This window comes from Cyclospora cayetanensis, unplaced genomic scaffold, assembly GCF_002999335.1.
Source record: "Cyclospora cayetanensis isolate NF1_C8 unplaced genomic scaffold, CcayRef3 CcayRef3_contig_49, whole genome shotgun sequence".
NCBI lineage: Eukaryota > Apicomplexa > Conoidasida > Eucoccidiorida > Eimeriidae > Cyclospora > Cyclospora cayetanensis.
This window is the reverse complement of record NW_020312469.1, coordinates 154224-173645: the sequence shown is the minus strand read 5'-3', so window position 1 is coordinate 173645 and position 19422 is coordinate 154224. Positions and strand designations below refer to the sequence as shown.

The following is a 19422-nucleotide window of genomic DNA, read 5'->3' as shown; positions in this document are numbered from 1 at the left end:
GACACGTAGGGGCTGGTAGTTGTACTGCGCAGCCTGCAACCCAGTTCCCAGATGCAAAAAGCGCCACTCGGGGTGCTTGGAGACGCAAACAGGCTTTCAGAAACGCTACACACTTTCCTAGCCGCTGCGACTACTGCTGCTCACTGCAGCGCCTGTAAGCGAGGCGAGGAGGCAAAAAACAAGCCTACGCCTTGCAAGGGGTATCTTTTCACAACCGCAACTCTGTCCAAAGGGTGGACGTGCTTAGAGGGTGCACTGCGCAACGCTCCCTATGCCGAAACTGCGCTAGTGCAGAGTTAATGAGCCTGGATAAGGGCAGCAACTGGATCTTGCAGATCCTGTTGCTGCTGCTGCGAATAAGCTCACGTAACGGTGCCGTTGTGCTAACACTACAAGACGAGAGAAGAGGGTGGACTGCCACTGCCTTGCGTGTCGAGGCAGTCGCTGCTGCGTCTCCCTTCAGGAGACTCTGCGATCGTGTGTGTCGTGTCAGGGGGCAGCAGTAATCGCTTGCTCTCCTCTGCAGCAGCAGCTTTTTGTAAGAGGTTGCGCAAAACCTCATCCTTTTGCGGCAGCTTCCTGAGGAAGGCTGCATGCAGCACGTCTAAGGACCTTCGTCTCCGCTTGACGCCCATCCCTTTGGGGAGGAGGCGTTGCTGCGCGCGCTGCGTTCGCCCTTCCTGCTGCTCCCGCTGCTTCTGCAGCTGCTGCTGCAGATGCTTCCGGCGAGCCGCAAAGTTGCTGTAAGGATCCGCGAAGAAGTCGCCAAAGAAGAGCCAACGGTCGCTCCACTGACGAGGCTTTGGATGGTACAAACGGCAGCGTATCGCGAGCCTGCAGCATGTCGAATGTCGCACCGACGCTAAGCCACCAAGATGCAGCACAAGACGCTTTCTAGAAAAAATGCCCTTTTAGAGGTGATGACACTCCCCAACGGAAAAAGCCCCACACGAGAACGTGTAGAGGCAGCGTAATAGCGCGTAATAGCGTGAGAAGGAGGGAGGGAGCTGCATGCAGTGAGCATGGAGTGTAGCGCGAGGACCGCACTTTCGTTGGTTCTTCTGTCTGCGTCTATCGCCTCTGCCGTCGCCTCTGACTCCCAGCAACTTGCGAGTCCGTTCAAACTCGAAGCTGTAAAAAGTCTCCCCATACGGAAGACGCAATTCTGGGGCAGACACAAGCAGCAGCAGTGCTTTGCATACCCTTCATCCTTAGCCTCTAGTCCTCCCTTCCTCCCCCCGCTTGTCTATGACCTCGTGCCAGCAACAGCACACACGGAAGAGGAGGTGTCTACATGCAAAGCAAGACAGCGCTGCCACCACGGGTGTTGAGGAAGAAATTAAACCAGCTCAAACGCCACGACGGAGACACTTGCTTTTCCCCCTCTCCAACTTTAGCAAGCCCGATAACAGAAACACAAGCAGCAACAACAAAAACACGATCAACAACAACAACAAAAACAAAATCAACAAAAACACAAGCAACAAAAACACAAGCAGCGACAACAACAAAAACACAAGCAGCGACAGCAGCACGAAAAGCAGCAACAACAACAAAAACACCAACACACCATAGGGCCTGTCTGTCTCGGCAAGAAGGTGCCGATCTTCAAAAGATCCAGGCAGTGGTCTACCTAACTCCAGAAGCCTCATAAACCAATGCCTATCACCCTGCAGGAGAAACAGCACGGGCAGCAGCAGACTTTTACGAATGCAAGCGCTCCTGCACACGCGCGAGAGCGACGCTCCACGATCGGCAGAGTCTGCAACACCCCTGCGCAGGCAGAAGAAGGACAGAAACTACCCCAACGCACAGCACTCTGTCTGACCTGCATCGTGGAAAACTGCAGGAGGAGATCCTCGACATGCTTCAACGTCACTCCCGCTGAGGCTGCAATTGCTTTGCGAGTAAGGGGAGACAGGAGAGAAGGACAAGTCAGCCGAAGCTCCGAGGGGGAGAGACTTTCCAGAATTTCAACTGCGGCACCAAAGAGAAAATTGCGCGAAGACGCGTACCTTTAACATCCCCGCAAATTAACGTCCCTCCGAGCCTGGCCCCTCCTCTCTCTTTCGCTTCAGGAGTCTCCTCCCTCGAGTTTCTTGTTGGAAGTGAAAGAGACAAAAGAAGAAAACAAACTGCTCCCCGCTGCTTCTCCATTCTGCACACTGTTTTCTCGTCAAGAGAGACTTCTTGTCCTTCCGCGTCTTACCTCCACCTGCCTACCGCCCTCTCTACCTATCGCTCTGCCTCGCTCTCTCTCTCTGTCTCCATCTACCCAAGCACCTACGTGTCTACCTCTCTCCCCTGCGAACTCCCTCTGGTCGCGCTCGACTTGCACCATACCTTCCAGCTTGAATTGCTTGAGCTCCTTGGATTCTTCGGGGGAAAATCGCTGAAGGCCAAACGACTCCAAGCGACGCGCCGCCTTCCGGCGGAGCCCTCCCAGCTCGTCTTCACAATCCTGCAAGTACTGCAGCAGCCGCTGCAGCAGCACGCACAGGCAGCGCCAAGCACGAGCAGCTAGCCAGCGCGACGCGGCAGCTAGCTGCCGCTGCCCAGGCGCCGATCGGGAGAGCGGCTGGGAAGGGCTCGAGAGGAGCGGAGGCGGGCAGAAGCGTGGCAACAGCGTGTGCAGGCAGGCACTTGCTGCAGCCTTCAGCCGCTTCTAGCAGTGCATGCAGCCACGAGCCGACAATGCCGCGTGGCAGCAGACAGAACATAGCTTCCCCCCCACCCACAACACTTGAGACATACTCTTTTGAGCGTGAGAAAATCCTCCAGCGCGAAGCTTCCTTGTTTGACCATGAGCTGCTTGACGTAGAACACGTAAAACTGCTGCATCAGCAGCTGCTGCTTATGGTGCATGCGACCTTCTCGGTCCACAAGCGCAGAAACTGCGTCTCTGCCCTATAAGCGTGAGACGGAGCGAGCAGACACACCCACACCCACAAGCAGAGCAGAGAGGTGCAGACGCGCTGCTGCAAGTCGGTGGCTGACACCTGTGAGAGTGCTGCTTCTCGTTTCTCTGGAGACGCGGTCCGTCCACGAGACACACAGACACCCCAGGATACGCAGCAAATGGGCAGGAGGAAATGCAGCAGCAGCACGGCGGCAGCAGGAGGAGAAGGGGTGCTCCGCAAGCGCGTGTCTTGTAGGAGAGAGAGGGAGTAACGATCGACTCGACGCTCAGCTCACCTTCCGTTCAATCGCCATCATCGTGTCGAAGATGCCGAAGGCACCTCCAGATGCCTTAAGGCCGATTGGGGAAGCCTCAGCAGAGTTTTTGACGCGTTGCGAGACACCGCTGCTGCTGCCTGCGAATTTTTGCAGGAAATTCAGAGAACTGAAGCAGCAGCGCTGGAGAGGAGGGCAGGGAGCCTTCCGTTGAGCTGCTGGAACGTCTGATGCTGCGTGTCTGGGGAAAGAACGAGTGACTGGAGTTTTGGAGGCTGTATGAGGTCTCTCTGGTAGTGCCTCTGAGGCTGCTTCTGATGCGCAGGCTCCAGCGAAGGGGAGCAGGCGACAGTGCAACGCCCTCGAGAGGCGATGCGCGGCAGTGGGAAGCGACATCAGTGGCGGTGCGAACGAATGTCTGCGGAGATGCACTTGGGAGGGAGGGAGGGAGAGTCAGAGGAGGCAGAGAAGAGTCGTCCAGAGAGGCTTGGGAGCAGCAAAAAACTTCAAAGGGAAAGCGCTCAGAAGGCGAGAGAAACGTGTGGCACCAGCCGAAAAACAGTGCAGTGTTTTCGGCCGCATGGAAAGGGGGGAGGACTGAACTGCGCTTGAGAGCAAAGAGCAGGAGAAACAGCGTCTCAAGAGTCGACACAGAGAGGAAAAAAGAAAAGGCCTCTCCTGGGGAAGCACTGTCTGAAAGTGGAAGAAAATGAGAGAAACGATGAAGCCCTCTATTAGGGAAAATGAGAGAAACGATGAAGCCCTCTCTCTAAGAGCGCCTTCAAGGAATTGGATACTGAGGATCGATCATCCATAGAGAGAACAGCAAACCCAAAACGACAAGGCGCCACCTTGTTGGGGGCGTTTACGCGGTATATGTAGTGTATATATATATGATGTATATATATGTACATATAATGCATATGCATGTATGTATATATGTATACATATACATATATAAATATGTATGTGTATGTCTCTCTGTCTCTCTCTCTCTGTGTCAGAGACTGCTCCTCCCTCCCTCTCTCTGTGTGTGTGTATGTATGTATATGTTCGCCTGAAAGCGATGCAGAGCGTCAAGATGGGTGGGATAAAGGGCCTTGTAAGAGTCTGAAACAACAGTTTCAGACAGGAAGCGCAGAGAGGGAGGGCTCACAGAAAGAGAGAGAGAGGGAGCAAGGCTATCGCTGGAGAGGCGAGTCTGCCAGTCCTCCCACGAACTGACATCCGCAGCCTTCTTCTTTGAAATAGGGGCAACAAATACGTAAAAGTGAGTATTTTTGGTAAATTGTTGGCCTCTGCATGCATCCCTGAGGAGCGTTTTGAAGGGGGGGGCCCTCCAGTTGGGTGGAGCCCCGCGACGAAGCCCCTCGGGGGGGGCCCCCCGCGGCTGAGGGGCCCCCCGCGGCTGAGGGGCCCCCAGCGGCTGAGGGGCCCCCAGCGGCTGAGGGGCCCCCAGCGGCTAAGGGGCCCCGCCTCCCTCCCTCCTCCCCGGCTTTCTACTAGCGGCTGGGTTATTATTGCAGCCACTTGGAAGCTGTCAGTGTTTTATACTTTAAAGCGCCTCTACGACTGCGGGTAAGAGGGGCAGAGTGCAGAGTCTACGCTGGAGGCTGTAGGGATCAGTGTGTTTCCGCATCATGAGTGCTTGTGTGTGGCGTGGCAGCCGACTGAGCAGCAGCAACTGCAGGACGGCTGCAGCAAGAAAGCAGCAACTGCAGCTCGCAATGCCTCTTTTCCAGTAAATTCCTCCTGTTTCAGGCGTATGTTCCCTTTGGCTGGCTGCTGTCTCCCGCTGTCTCAACAGCTCGCGCAGCAGCGACTGCCTCGCCGACTGTTGCGGCTTCTGCACAGTTAGCGGCAGGCAAGAGCGCCTCGAACAGTCCCTCCAGCAATACCAGCAGCCTCTGTGCTGCGTGGTCGGAAAGCTGCTGGACGAAGACAGCAACTTCAATCGGCAAAAACGCCAAACAAGCAGCAGCGGTTGAAAAGCAGCAGTCACCGTGACGGCAGCAGCAGGAGCACTACTAGGCCTCCTCGATCGGGCATGCAGCTGCCTGTTGAGGCTCATGATACTGCTGCTGCTGCAGCAAGGGTCACTTCAAGCGAGGTAGCATCCGATTCAGGAAAAAACGATAGCAGCAGCAGCGATAGCAATAGCAGTCGCAGCAGAAACAGCAGCAGCATCCAACATCCAAGTAGCAAGATCAACTCAGATGGGAACAGCCCGATTCTCGCAGCAGCAGCAGCAGAAAATGCTGCTCTCGCTTCTCCCGCTTCAGCAGCAGCAGAGAAGGCTGCTCTCGCTTCTCCCGCTTCAGCAGCAGCAGAAGAGAAGGCTGCTCTCGCTTCTCCTGCTTCAGCAGCAGCAGAAGGCGTTTCTCCGTGTGCCCCCCTTGCCATAGGCGGAGCTGCTTCTCCAGCAGCAGCTACCTCTCAGGTAGGATCACGAGCTGCTGTTTCTCCTCCTGCTCCCGTCACTTTCCCCTCCATCAGCAGCAGCGAAAGTCGCAAGGAGCCCACCCATGGCGATGATTTCTTCCGCTTTATCAAAGTGCGAACGTTCGCGGAGGCTCTTCCGAAGGGCAGGGAGACTTTGATGTCGCAGGATCAAACTCTAATTGCCATCCTTGGCAGCAGCAACAGCAGCAGCAGCGACAGCAGCGACAGCAGAAGAGACAGCAGCAACAGCAGCAGCAGCGACAGCAGCGACAGCAGAAGAGACAGCAGAAAAGACAGCAACAGCAGCGACAGCAGCGACAGCAGCGACAGCGACAGCAGAAGAGACAGCAGAAGAGACAGCAGCGACAGCAACAGCAGCGACAGCAGCGACAGCAGAAGAGACAGCGACAGCGACAGCAGAAAAGACAGCAGCTTGAGCAGCGATTTTAGAGAGGCAGTTTCGGCAGAAGGGCAGTTTTATCCGAAGGACGATTCGAAAAAGAGACGAAAGCCTCAAGGAGTCTTAGGGGATCTCCGATGCTTCGTGGCTGCTGCTCGCACGCCAGCATCGGGAGATTGTGCTGCTACTGCTGCTACTGCTGCTACTGCTGCTGGAGAAGGAAGAGGAGGAGTAAGAAAAGGAGGTGGCAAAGGCTTTCTTTGGAGTGGTTCTGAGCTCTCTAGTGGATATACACATGGAGAGGAAGGTTCCTTGGCAAACAGCAGCAGGAGCTGCCGCAGAAGCAAACAAGGAAAGTTTTCGAGAGGCGTTCTGATGAAAGACTGCCACGCTGCTGTATGGGCAACACTGTCGCCAGAAAATTCCTCAACTTTCTTAGAGCAGCAACATGCGCAGGTGCTGTGTGGGCTCAATGCAGCAGCGTTGCAGCTGTTTGTCTTTAGAGATGTTACATCGTGGCATGCCCCTCTCATCCCCGAGCAATCCGTTCGGCTGATGCACACTGATAGCAACAGCAGCAGCAATACTAGCAACAACAGCAGCAGCAGTGCTAGCAACAGCAGCAGCAGCAGTGCTAGCAACAACAACAATACCAGCAACAGCAACAGCAATGCTAGCAACAGTAACACTAGCAACAACAACAATACCAGCAACAGCAACAGCAATGCTAGCAACAGTAACACTAGCAACAACAACAATACCAGCAACAGCAACAGCAATGCTAGCAACAGTAACACTAGCAACAACAACTATACCAGCAACAGCAATGCTAGCAACAGTAGCACTAGCAACAACAACTATACCAGCAGCAGCAATACTAGCACCAGCAACAGCAGTACCACTAGCACTAGCAACAACAACAATACCAGCAAGAGAAGAGGGGCCTATTGGAGACGCATGACGCAGGTGGCTGCAGCTGACGTGCAAGCGGAGAGTTTGCAGTTGCTGCAATGGGAAGGGGAGGCAGATGGCTGCAGGGAGGGCAAACGGAGGCTTACTACCGACTGTATTCTCTTGTACTCTCTTTCGCTGCGACTTCTTGAAGCCTTAGCGCATGTTGCTGCTGCGCCTCTCCAGCAGCAGGATCGCGAGGAAGGCGCAAGTGCAGCAGCAGCAGCAGCAGCAGCAGCTCGAGTTCACTGCCACGCAAGAGTCAGGCGGCGATGGCGGCTTCTTTTGAGTGAAAGATGCAGTTTGCTGGTGATCCTCGACGACGCAGTGTGTCTGCGTCTGCAGCTTTGCGCAGCTGGCCTCTTCCTTGTACGGCGCTTCGTGTTGCAGACTGCCATTCCCCTCCCTCCTGTCTCCACTGAAAACAAACTCTGGAAAAGCAGCAGCAGCAGCTCCCCTGTGCCTCCTCCCCACGCCACCACTACTTCCACCGCAACGACCACTGCAACCAGCTTGAATCCTCGACCAAAGGAGCTGCCACTGCAGCGTTTCGTAGATATGTGCTGCTGCCCCCACTACCTCTTCGCGCTGACTGCACCGCCTCTTCAGCAAGCTCTCATCTGGAATGCTTCGACAGGCGTTGCGTTGCATGCACTGGAGCTGCCTCTGTTCGCGCAACATCCCCAGCAGCGGCAGAGACAGCTCCGGTGCGAAGGAGGCGACAAAGGCTGCATGTGCAGCAACGGCAGCTGCAGCGACGGCACCAAGAGCAGCAGCAGTTGCAGCTGCTGTGCATGCAAGGCAGTCCACCTGTCTGCTGGCGTGCCAGTGTTGCTGCTGTCTTTGAAGGTAACCCAAGACGCTCGCTACATGGTGCTGTCGGATAGCAGCAGCTCTGTGCATCTCGTGGAGCTGGACGGCTACTTTGCCGCTGCCTCGAGAGCAGCAGCAGCAGACTGGGGAGCAGCAGCAGCAGCGGCATGCTCGGATGTGGGGAGGCAGCAGCCATACGAGGAGCGGCAGCGCGAGGCAGAACGCGTACCGCTGAGGAGACAGCTGACGTCGGAGGCTGCTGCTTTCTCCGCTTTCCCGAGTGCCTTTGGACTGTGTGCGCTGCGTTTGCGCATCTGCACGTCTGCGTCTGCTGCGGCGTATCGCCGGATTCTGGAGGCGTGCGCGTCTGTTTCCGCAGGGGAAAGACAAGACACCCCCATCGTGCCTGCAGGATGCCTTCAAGGGGGTGGAAGAAACACACACAGCAGCAGCTGCAGCTGCAGCTGCTGCGAAGAGCATGCTCTTGTATTTGTATCGCCGGAAGTGCTGCGCTTCTTGCAACAAGCAGTCGTACGGAAGCACCAGCAGCAGCAGCAGCAGCAGCAGCAGCAGCAGCAGCAGCAGCAGCAGCAGCAGCAGCAAGAGGCACACCCCGGGGAGCAGACGGCCTTGCGTCTGTGCGAAGAGCTGCAGCTTGCTGTGCTGCAGCAAGACACCTGGAGCAGATTGCTGCTGCAGCGGCAGCAGCTGCTGCGGCAGTATGAGAGGTTCTGCGGGAGCGGATTGGCAACAGAGGGGAGCAGCAATCCAGCTGTCAGCTGGATTGCTGCTCCTCGCGGAGAAGGCGGTCCGTTGCGACAGCAGCTGCAGCAGCAGCAGCTGCAGCAACAGCAGCTGCTGCCTCAGGCTGCCTGGCTGCTGCCTCCTTACGAGCTGCAGCAGCAGCTGCACCAACACGCCTCTGAACAGCAGCAGGAAGGGAGGGAACTGCAGCTTCTCCAGCAGGATCTGCCGCTGCAGCTGCTGCAAATTGTGCCTCCTCCACACACAGCCAAAAATTATGCACACGGCTGCTCCTCCGTCTTAACAGAGCTCGAAATCCTCATGGACGCCTGCGCCTTAGTACGACTACTACTACGCTGTATGCATGCATGCATGTATGTATGTTGCATGCATGCATGCATGTATGTATGTATGTATGCATGTATGTATGTATGTATGTATGCATGCATGTATGTTGTATGCATGTATGTATGTGTGCATGTATGTATGTTGTATGCATGCATGTGTGCATGTATGTATGTATGCATGTATGTATGTTGTATGCATGCTGTATGCATGTATGTATGCTGTATGCATGTATGTATGTATGCATGTATGTATGTATGTATGCATGTTGCATGCATATATGTATGTATGCATATATGTATGTATGCATGTATGCATGTGTGCATGTATGTATGTATGTATGCATGTGTGCATGTATGTATGCATGCATGTGTGCATGTATGTATGTATGTATGCATGTATGCGGGCTTTGCAGTTTTTTGTCAGTGTTGTGTGTCATCCGTCTATATACGTAGCGGTATAAGGCGCCGACTGCTGACTGTTGTTGCTGTCGCTACTGCCCTTGATAAAAAACTTTTTGTTTTACTGCCTTGGCAGCAGACGGTACAGATGTGATGTTCTCTGCACACAGGGAACGGCAGCAGCAGCAGCAACCCGAGGGCAGTGTGGCGCTGGCTTCGCTGCATGCAACACTGCGGAAGAATTGGTGAGCTTGCTGTCTTCCTTTGCTGATGAAGAGCAGCTGCAGCAGCAGCAACAACTGCAACAGCAGCAGCAACAGCAGCAGCAACAGCAGCAAGCGCAGCAGCAGCAGCAAGAACAACAGCTACAGCAGCACGTACAGCGGACGCCGCTTCAGAGACTCTCCGCTGCAGCAAAGGAGTTGTGGAAGCAGCAGCTGCTGCATGCTATTCAAGACGCTAGGCCCCCCTGGCTGTACACTGCAGCGCTGCCTTGCCTTTGCTGCAGCTGCAGCTCTCCAAAGCTCCTGGTGCTTGACGTGGCACTCTCACAGGAGACGGCTGGCGACACCTCGGACTGCATCGCTCCACTTTGCAAAAGCATCTCAAGCGGAAACAGCAGCAGCAACAGCAGCAATAGCGAGAAGAGCAGCAGCAAGAAGAGCAGCAGCAACACCCCCTGTTGCTTGCACAAGAACGTTTCCTTGAGACTCTTTCCGAGCGATTCGTTTTTGTTTGTTGAAGGGACCCCCTGTTACACCCGCCATCGCCGAAGCAGCAATAGCGACAAGAGCAATAGCGACAACAGCAACAGCAATAGCGACAACAGCAACAGCACTGACAGCATGCCGTACAGGTGTTGGCTTGTCAAGTGGCCTTCTTCATCTTTGGAAAGTGCTTCGAAGGCTTCCGATGGGCGTGAAGAGCTTGGATTGCTTCAGCGTGTTTTTCCTGCCTCTGCTGTTACTGCTGAGTGCAACATGCGTTTTTCTCCGCGCCCTTCGACCAACACACGCGGTGCATGCGGCGAACTGCTATTTAGCCAGCAGCAGCAGCAACGGCAGGTGATGATGCAGCAGCAGCAACAGCGGCAGGAGAAGCAGCAGAAGCAGAGGCAGCAGTCTCAGCAGCAGTCTGGCGAGCTGGCTGTACAGCTGTGCATATCTTCCTCTGGAGAACTCGCTACTGTCTCGTGTTGCAGCCGCGAGGCTTTGCTGCGAGGTTCTTGCGGAAGCCTTTTCGCCATTGTGCATGCAAGCAGCACGCTGGAACTGCTGTCTCGCATACTGCTGATGGAAGGGCCTAGTGCAGCTGCTGCATTCTGCATGCAAAATGGTCTAGACAGCAGCAGAGTCAGCTTGATGCTGCTGCAGCTGTCGCTCCGCTGCAGAGACTTGCGGCGTATTGCGCATGCCTTGCAGCTTTTGCAGCAGCAGCAGCAAATGGTGGCGATGCGGCTGTTGATGGCGTATGTATTCAACGGCTACAGCACAGACGCTTTGCCCTTAGCCTTTTCTGCAACAGGAGGGGTTTCTTCCCACAGCCACTCGCGCGCTGCTGCTGCAGATGACACACCTTTGCTCTACGCTTCCCCCGCAATTGCACAGCATGCAGCGTTGCTGCTGCAGACGCTGGATCAAAACTTCCCGCAGCAGACGCTGCAACAACAGGCTGAAAGCGAGCTGCACCCTTTGAGGGATAGGAGCAGCGTCTTCACGCGAAGGGATGGACGCCGCTGCAAGACAGACAGCAGCAGCAGCAGCAGTAGCAGTAGCAGCAGTAGCACTAGCACTAGCAGCAGCAGCAGTAGCACTAGCACTAGCAGCAGTAGTAGCACTAGCACTAGCAGCAGCAGCAGCAGCAGCAGCAGCAAACTTTTGCTGCAGCTGCCTCCCTCTTTGGTGTCTTTGGTGGCCCCTTGGCAGCCAGCAGCAGCAGCAGCAGCAGAAGAAGAAGATGAAGCAAGACGCGCAGTGTCTCTACAGCGCGAAGCAGCATCCTGCGTGGATATAGGGTTTACTTCGCGTCTGCTGCTGTGGCTCCTGCGATTCGCTGCTTCGCTCATAGACATTCGCGTGCTGGTCAAGGTCGATCTCGCTGCAGCAACTGCATGCACACAGCAAGAGCAGCAGCAGAAGCTGACAGATGAGTTGTCAGAGCTTGCACTGTACATGCAGCTCCTGCGATGTCTGCAGCAGCGCGTGACAGCTCCTGCAGATGCACAGCAGGATTCTTTGCGAGGATATTCGCTGCAGCAGCATCAGCATGAGCAGCAGCAGCAGCAGAAGCTGCTTTGGAATCAAACCAATCCCGTTCATCATCAGCAGCAGCAGCAGCATCGAGTGCAGCAAGCCTTTGCAGTGACTGAAGGCGATACTGTGTTGCCGTGGGGGTCTGAAGCCTCCATAGAGACGGTTGTTCGTGAAACACTTCTCAGTGGAAATATCAGTAGGGGGCTTATGTGGCTACAGCAGCAAGCTGCCCCTCTGCTCTGGGAGCAAAAGATGTCATCCATGAATTTGCTGCAGCAGACAGCCGATAGAATGGCATATAGGCTATTCTGCTGTCAGCAGGCAGAACTGTTTTTCGTGGGTCTGCAGATGCTGCGACAGATTGGGGTAGGTGATACATGTACGCATCAAACTGGGGGGGGGGAGCCAAATCTGCTAATGCTAATAATGCTAATGCTGCTAATACTGTCAATACTTATGCTGCTAATGTTGCTAATACTGCTATTGCTACTGCTACTGCTCATGTTGCTTATGCTGGTAATACTAATGTTGCTAATACTGCTAATGTTGCTAATACTGCTAATGTTGCTCATGTTGCTAATACTGCTCATGTTGCTCATATTGCTAATACTGCTAATGTTGCTCATGTTGCTAATACTGCTAATGTTGCTCATGTTGCTAATACAGCTAATGTTGCTCATGTTGCTAATACTGCTAATATTGCTCATGTTGCTAATACTGCTAATGTTGCTCATGTTGCTAATACTGCTAATATTGCTCATGTTGCTAATACTGCTAATGTTGCTCATGTTGCTAATACTGCTAATGTTGCTCATGTTGCTAATGTTGCCATGTTGCTCATGTTGCTAATACTGCTCATGTTGCTCATGTTGCTAATACTGCTAATGTTGCTAGTACTGCTCACGTTGCTAATATTGCTAATACTGCTCATGTTGCTAATACTGCTCATGTTGCTCATGTTGCTAATACTGCTAATGTTGCTCATGTTGCTAATACTGCTTATGTTGCTAATACTGCGAATGTTGCTCATGTTGCTAATACTGCTAATGTTGCTAATACTGCTAATGTTGCTCATGTTGCTAATACTGCTAATGTTGCTAATACTGCTCATATTGCTAATACTGCTAATGCTGCTAATATTGCTAATACTGCTAATGTTGCTCATGTTGCTAATGTTGCTCATGTTGCTAATACTGCTAATGTTGCTAATACTGCTAATGTTGCTCATGTTGCTAATACTGCTACTGTTGCTCATGTTGCTAATATTGCTCATGTTGCTAATACTGCTCATGTTGCTAATGCTGCTCATGTTGCTAATACTGCTAATGTTGCTCATGTTGCTAATACTGCTCATGTTGCTAATACTGCTAATGTTGCTAATACTGCTAATGTTGCTAATACTGCTCATGTTGCTAATACTGCTAATGTTGCTCATGTTGCTAATACTGCTCATGTTGCTAATACTGCTAATGCTGCTCATGTTGCTAATACTGCTAATGTTGCTCATGTTGCTAATACTGCTAATGTTGCTCATGTTGCTAATACTGCTCATGTTGCTAATACTGCTAATGTTGCTCATGTTGCTAATACTGCTCATGTTGCTAATACTGCTCATGTTGCTCATGTTGCTAATACTGCTCATGTTGCTAATACTGCTAATGTTGCTCATGTTGCTAATACTGCTCATGTTGCTAATACTGCTCATGCTAATACTGCTCATACTAATGCTGCTAATCCTGCTTTCCAGATGTTGTGCAAACCTTGTACTGCGGCGGGAGGGGTGGCTTCGGGCAAGAGTGTGTGGATCTCCTAATGCAATGGCTTGGAGAGGCGACATTGACTGCGCTAAAAGCTCTTCTTGGTGCGTGTGATGCTGCATTTTTTGCAGGCAGATGTTCCCGGATTTTGTCTTCGTGCTGCCTTGCTGACAACGAGGACGCCAGTGAGGCGGAGACTTTTGCGGCATTTGCATCATCAAAAGCAGCTGAATTCGATGCACATGCATCTAATTCGCATAATGCAAGTGCGTGTGCATGCAGAGAAGAAATGCCACTCTGGTCTGCTCTGCTGCTGTTCGTTCAAGCACAGACACCACCCTCTTTCTCCCTCTTTTTATGAGAGACTTCATTTCTCTCTGTGTGGCCCTTACCGTTTTTGCGCTGATGTATGAGACGTAGTTTGAGCGTTTTTTCCAAGCCTCTGCTTGCTTCTGCCTGCTGCTGTGAGCTGCGCATGGCACTGCAGATCTTAGAGCTTCTCTTCACAAATCCGTCTTACGAAGCTGAGTTTGCTAGACGCTTCGCCGCGTCTTGCACTGCTGCAGCAACTGCAGTTTCAGCTGCTGCTGCTTCAGCGTTACCCCTTGCAGCAAGTGGTGACAGCAAGCGCGTCTCGGATATTACTGCAGAGGCTCGCACAGACGCCCTAGCAGCAGGCAGTCATAGCGGAAATGCCCTCTACAGCAGCAGCAGCAGACACTCCGGTGCAGCGTCTGCTGCTCCAACGAGTTGTCGGCCTCTAGGGGGAACTGCTGCGTCTCTCCAAGCAGGTATGCATTGAGGATAATGTTTTGTTTCTTCTCTCGCTCTCCCCTTAACGATGCAGAAAGCGAGAGAAAGCGGGGGGCGGCATTGGGGAGATTAGGGGGCGACTAGAGCAGCAGCAGCAACAGCAACGCCAGCAGAGACGCAGAAGCTTCCGAAAGACAAAAGAAAGACTGCATCCTGCGAAAGTTCACAGCAGAGACGAGGAGGTCTGCTGCACTGAAACTGCATTCGAGATGACACGCAAAGAAAGACAGACAGAGAAGGGCAGTCAGAGACGCAACGGCAGAGGGAGGGTTGGGGAAGCAAGCAAAAAGGCAATGGCTCACAACTAACCAACGAGAAATGCAGAGAGGGGGGCATGCGAATATGGAGGTTGTAGAAAGAGAAGGCCAAACAGAAAAACACACCGAGAAGAGACAAGCGTGAAGTGTGTGGAGTGCTTATTAGGAGTGCATGTACAGACATGTGAAGTCTATATCGACCTTAATAGGGGTTAACGGCAAGGCCACATTTTTTCTGCAGCGGGGGAATATGACGCATTATTTCATCGCTATAGACTTTTCGCTGTGCTGCTGCGTGCTGCTTGATGGTTTTTCTGCAGATGGCTGTGAGGCAGGAGTAGCCTTGGGAACGTCTCCTTTTGTTCCTGAGCGCTACCCCAAGGACGCTATTCGGGTATATTTATATAGATATATATACACATGTTAATGTGTTTATATATAGATATACATATATTTATGTGTATAGATATACATACATCTATTCATGTGTATAGATATATATAGATACACATATGTATTGATGTATATATAGATATATCTACATGTATAATGACATATATATGTAGATATATCTATATGTATAATGATGTATAGGTTTGTTTCCCATAGGCGGTGGAGATTTATTACGGGAAAGTGCGCATACTTTGGGGAACTGCAGTTGCCTGTACGTGTTTTTAGGGAGATGCTTGTTTTGACGTCTAGCTTGTGCGTCAAAATTTGCAATCGCAGATTGTGTGTGTCTCTCTCATGGGGGTAGCATGGTGTGCATGCACGCAGCAAGCAGCCTTGACAGCATCCACGCAATTCTTCCCTTCCCCTCCCTCTGTCTGTGGTGTATGTATGTGCTGTGTAGGCATGGTCGCACATGAGATCTGGAGAGGTAGCTGATCTCGCGGAGTGCTGCTTTTCGAGGTTTAATAGTCCTATGGGAGCTTTTGCTGCTGCTCAAGAGAAAACTTGGAGAGGCAGCATGCGCAGTGGCAATAAGGGACGATCGCAGCTGCCTCAGAGCACCCTGCGTGAAAGTCAGGGGGAGGTAGCTGCTGCTGCGCTGTATGGACAGCGAGGGTACAGTGCTGTCACTGAGGCGGAGACGGATGTGTTGCAGCTGCATCAAGCAGCAACAGCTGCAGCAGCGGAGGTGCAGCAGCAGCAGCAACGGCAGCAGCAGCAGCGCAGCTCTGCCACGCTGAAAGTGAATCTTAGGTGAGTTCAAAGACGTCAGGAGAAACTGTCTGTCATCAAGCGACAGAGGACGTCCTCCCGGGAAAGAAGAGGGCAGAGGGAGAATTCTAGCAAGAAAAAAAAAATATATATATACGTATATATACATAGGCTGTCATCCCAACCAAAGGGATACGCTTTATGCTTTCTGTCCCCTCTTGCCATGAAATTCGCTCGACATCTCATCTGCATGCCTTTTTTCTCTCTGAGCCTCTGAGATTTGCTTTAAAGCTTCTTGCATTCACGAACATTCACCCCCATATAATGCCACCCATGTCAGCATGCTCCCCTAGCAGTCCTATCAGGCTATACTTTGTCTTTCCTTCTTTCTCTTTTTTTTCATCTCTTTCTTTCTTTTTTTTCCCTCTCTTTCTATCTCTATCTCTCTCTGCTTTCGCTCTCTCTATGTTTCATTCACTCTCCTTCCCCTCACCCTCTTTACTTTCTCTCTACTTTCTTGCCCTCCTCTCTCTCTATCTCTATCTCTCTCTACTTTCGCTCTCACTATGTTTCGTTTACTCTCCCTTCTCTCTCCCTCTTTACTTTCTCCCTACTTTCTTCCCCCCCCTCTCTCTACTTTCTTCCCCCTCTCTCTCTATCTCTATCTCTCTCTACTTTCGCTCTCCCTCTTTTCTTCTCTCTACTTTCTTCCCCCCCTCCCTCTTTACTTTTTTCTTCTCCACTCTCTCTCTGTCTCTACTTTCTCTCTCCCTCTTTACTTTCTTCTCCTCTCTCTCTCTACTTTCTCTCTTCCTCCCTCCCTCTCACTGCTTGCAAGTTGAGCTTTGGCTTTTATTGCCGAACGACATGCGCTGTGCGTCTTTTCTCCCGTTTGTTTCTGTTTGCATTTCTTTCTTTTTCTGTTTTTGCATGTCTGCTTGCCGCCTTGCCTGGCCTTCTCAGGGGCACGTGCGCTGAGTGCCGTCGGTTGCTGGCGACGGAGGCAGACTTGCTGTCGCTTTTCACGAGAAGCTCTGCGTCGTTTTCAGCGCCCGCGCATGCAGCAACTGCTGTGGGGGGATACCTCAGCCTGTCGCTTCATGAGCTGTCTCTCTTTAGAACGAGCTGCGTGCTAGAGATCTTCGTGGAAAAGCGGCATGTGGATCTCCTGCATCATCTGCGCATTCCCAGCAGTCGCTCCAAGAGCGGCGTTCGAGAGCAGCAGCCTAGACCTCTGCGCATGCAGGGGGGGATGCACTCGCCATGGGAAGTCGTTGCGACTTGTTTCGGAATTTCGAAAGGCTGCAGGAGTGTGCGAGTGTGGAAGTGTCTCTTTGGATTCTGTTTAGGTCGCTGCGACTGGAGAGGCCTCCTCAAGTGCATCAGCGAGCTGCCGATACACCCCGCCGCAGTCAGTGACATGTGGGGACGGCTTAAGATTTCGGATGCGCCGAAGCTTCCTCGCGGTGAGAGCGGCCATAAGGGAGGCAGGAAGAAGTCTGTGCGTCTCCTGCAGCGAGTTCTCTCCTTCCTCCAGCAGCGAAGGGCGGGGGGAGAGTCTGTCTTTCTCGATGAAATGCTGCTGCAGCAGCTCGCGCGACGAGGGCTTTTTCTGGAGGCAGGAGAGCTACCGGGAGCGCTTGCAGCAACGCGAACAGCGGCAGCGAAGCAGCCATTAGATCCGCTGGATGCAGGAGAGGAAGAGGATGCGGCTCTTGCACGACTTCTGCAGCGACATGCGAAGGCAGGCAGCCTCTTCAGGAAGCAGTCTCAGCACTCCCATAGATGTCGAGGAGTCGATGAAATGCTGCCTCCTGGTCGACTGTCTCCCCTGCATCTCTTTGCGTTGCGTCTCTGTCTCTCCAACTCCCTCCCTTCCGTTTTCATCTCGTATTTGGAGGTAGGCTCGACGCTGCATCTTGCATGCGTAGCTGGATCTGCGTAGCTGCTACCAGTCTCCCTTCAACCTGAGGCTTTTCGCGGGCAGCAAGAAGCATGTGGGCTTCGTGTGCATGCTTCGTCTTGTCGTCTAGCATGCATTTGTTGCTCTCTGCATGAGCTTTTTGTCGGCTCTCTGTCGCTGGCGTCGACACGAGTAGAAGCAGGCAAACACAAAGAATGCTCTTCGCCTTTACGGCGTAGAAGGGTTGTCTTCTCGTCTTGGATGCAAAAAGACCCCTTCGAATGCAGCGTTTCTCACGTTTCGGCTACTGCGGCGTGTGTTTTTTTCTGCTAATGCCACGCAGCACTTTCGCTTGGCGAGGAATTTCGCCGCGCAACAAGAATTGAAGGCTGTGCTCCGCAGCAGCAGCAGCAACGAGACAAGTGCGCAGCAGTGGAAGTCAGTGCTCTTGCTCGGCAGGCTAGGCAATTATGCCCTTGCTGCGGCTGGAATGCAACAAGCGTCAATGCAGCTCTCTTTGCCAGGTGTGTATGTGTATGTGTATGTGTATATGTGTGTATCTGTATATCTGTGTATATGCTGATGCTTCTACTCTTGCCTCTGGTACTGCTTCAGCTGTCTATCAAAGGTGATACGCATAGAAAAAGTCTCGCTTACAGGGCTGCTGCTGCTGCTGCTGCTGCTGCTTAGTTTGTGTGTGTGTGTGATTTCGACGTATTTCCCTCGAGTGTGATTTCGACGTATTTCCCTCGCATCATGCCAATGGCAAGACAAGTTTATCTCCTTGCTTTTATGACTGGCACGCAGAAAACAGCACTCAGACTTCTCTCAAGAAGCAAGGCTTTTGCCTGTTTGTTTGCTGCAGAGGATACTTCTGTCTGGAAAGATGCAGAGGGGACGTGTTTCGTGCCGCTATCCGTCGTGGCGTGTCTCTCACCTGCGTTGTTTGTTGCGCTTCTCGCATTTATTCCGCAGTCTTTCGCAGCGTTGGAGTCTACACAACCAGGAGCAGCATGTTTGGCTGCTCCTGCTGGCGACTGCTCGAAGGACAGACTTCCCTTTTTCCTCTCCTCCGACCATCTGCAGTGAGCGAGGCAGGCTTGCCGCAGGAACCGTTTTTTAATCTCTGCGTTTTCGCTTTTTCAACAAGTCTTGTTTTCGCTAGTTCTTGCCCTCTTGCCTCTGGCCCCTTCTTTCAACGCTGCGTTTTCTCTCCTATGTGCCGCTAGAGCTTCACCGGCTGCTTTTTTTCTCCCTATCTATCTCTCTTTCTCCTTCTTTCTTTTATCTCTTGCTTTTTCTTTCTTTCTCTTTCCTTCTCTCTCTCTCTTTCTGGCATGGTCTTAACCATACATTGTGCATATGCCGACGATTCCTAGCGCGTTGCTTTCTTCGTAGGAGGGGTTTGTCACCCTTTAAAGAGCTGACAAGGGCATTTTTTGGGAGTTGCATGCAACAAGAGCAGCATCCCCCAGAACAAGCAGGAGGACAGAAATGCAGTCAGGAGCCGAAGGTGCTTGAGACTTGCCTCTTCAGCGCATCTTTGCTGGAGCAGCGGCGACGTATTGACGAAGGCAGAACCCGCGCAAGACAGCTGCAGCATCAGCAGCAGCAGACACGACAGTTCAAGGAGGATGCCACGTGTTTTCTCGAGGATCTGCAGACTTGGCGAAGAGATGTGTCGCTGTTGCACTTGCTGTCTGAGTGCTTCCCTTCCCTCGACGTACAGGCACTGCTGCTGCCTATTGAGTGCCTTGCTGCAGCTGCAAATGCAACTGCAACCACAACTACAACTACAAATGCAACTGCAACTACAACTACAAATGCAACTGCAACCACAACTACAACCACAACTGCAAATGCAACTGCAACCACAACTGCAAATGCAAATGCAAATGCAAATGCAACAGTTAGCCCCTCTTGTGTTGACTATTCGCCTGCACTTGGAAGCGGCACTGCTCGTTTGCTTCGGGAGCCTTCCTCAACGGCTCGAAACGCCTTCTTGT

At 52.5% G+C, this 19422-nt stretch overlaps 3 protein-coding genes across 3 annotated transcripts; 2 read left to right on the top strand and 1 right to left on the bottom strand.

Moving 5' to 3' along the window:
* Nucleotides 1-389: 389 nt before the first annotated feature.
* LOC34619480 lies at nt 390-3213 on the bottom strand. Its single transcript, XM_026334729.1, has 7 exons — nt 3196-3213; nt 2755-2907; nt 2344-2461; nt 1829-1977; nt 1571-1670; nt 1048-1165; nt 390-834 (listed from the first exon to the last, which is right to left on the bottom strand). The coding sequence occupies exons 1-7, from the start codon at nt 3211-3213 to the stop codon at nt 390-392; spliced, it is 1101 nt and encodes a 366-aa protein (XP_026190514.1).
* A 375-nt stretch (nt 3214-3588) lies between these two features.
* LOC113146669 (ecdysone-induced protein 74EF-like) lies at nt 3589-10192 on the top strand. Its single transcript, XM_026334728.1, is given in 12 exon segments — nt 3589-3702; nt 3961-4046; nt 4239-4377; nt 4518-4607; nt 5764-5936; nt 6619-6697; nt 6983-7268; nt 7666-7757; nt 8327-8386; nt 9582-9683; nt 10015-10120; nt 10176-10192. Coding segments are annotated over 12 exon segments (1344 nt in total).
* On the top strand, nt 9558-18505 carry LOC113146668. Its single transcript, XM_026334727.1, is given in 14 exon segments — nt 9558-9647; nt 9920-10003; nt 10070-10104; nt 10313-10979; nt 11024-11040; nt 11078-11888; nt 13411-13545; nt 13767-13868; nt 14327-14488; nt 14591-14743; nt 15203-15555; nt 16477-17413; nt 17760-17942; nt 18284-18505. Coding segments are annotated over 11 exon segments (3717 nt in total). The 5' UTR covers nt 9558-9647; nt 9920-10003; nt 10070-10104; nt 10313-10337.
* The last annotated feature ends 917 nt before the right edge of the window (nt 18506-19422 follow it).

Excerpts from the sequence above, each read along its gene's own strand:
- LOC34619480 (XM_026334729.1), bottom strand. Across the intron at positions 1,671-1,828 it reads TGCAGTTTTCCACGATGCAG|GGTGATAGGCATTGGTTTAT; the intron begins GTCAGACAGAGT and ends TTTCTCCTGCAG. Across the intron at positions 835-1,047 it reads AGACAGAAGAACCAACGAAA|GCTCGCGATACGCTGCCGTT; the intron begins GTGCGGTCCTCG and ends GACATGCTGCAG.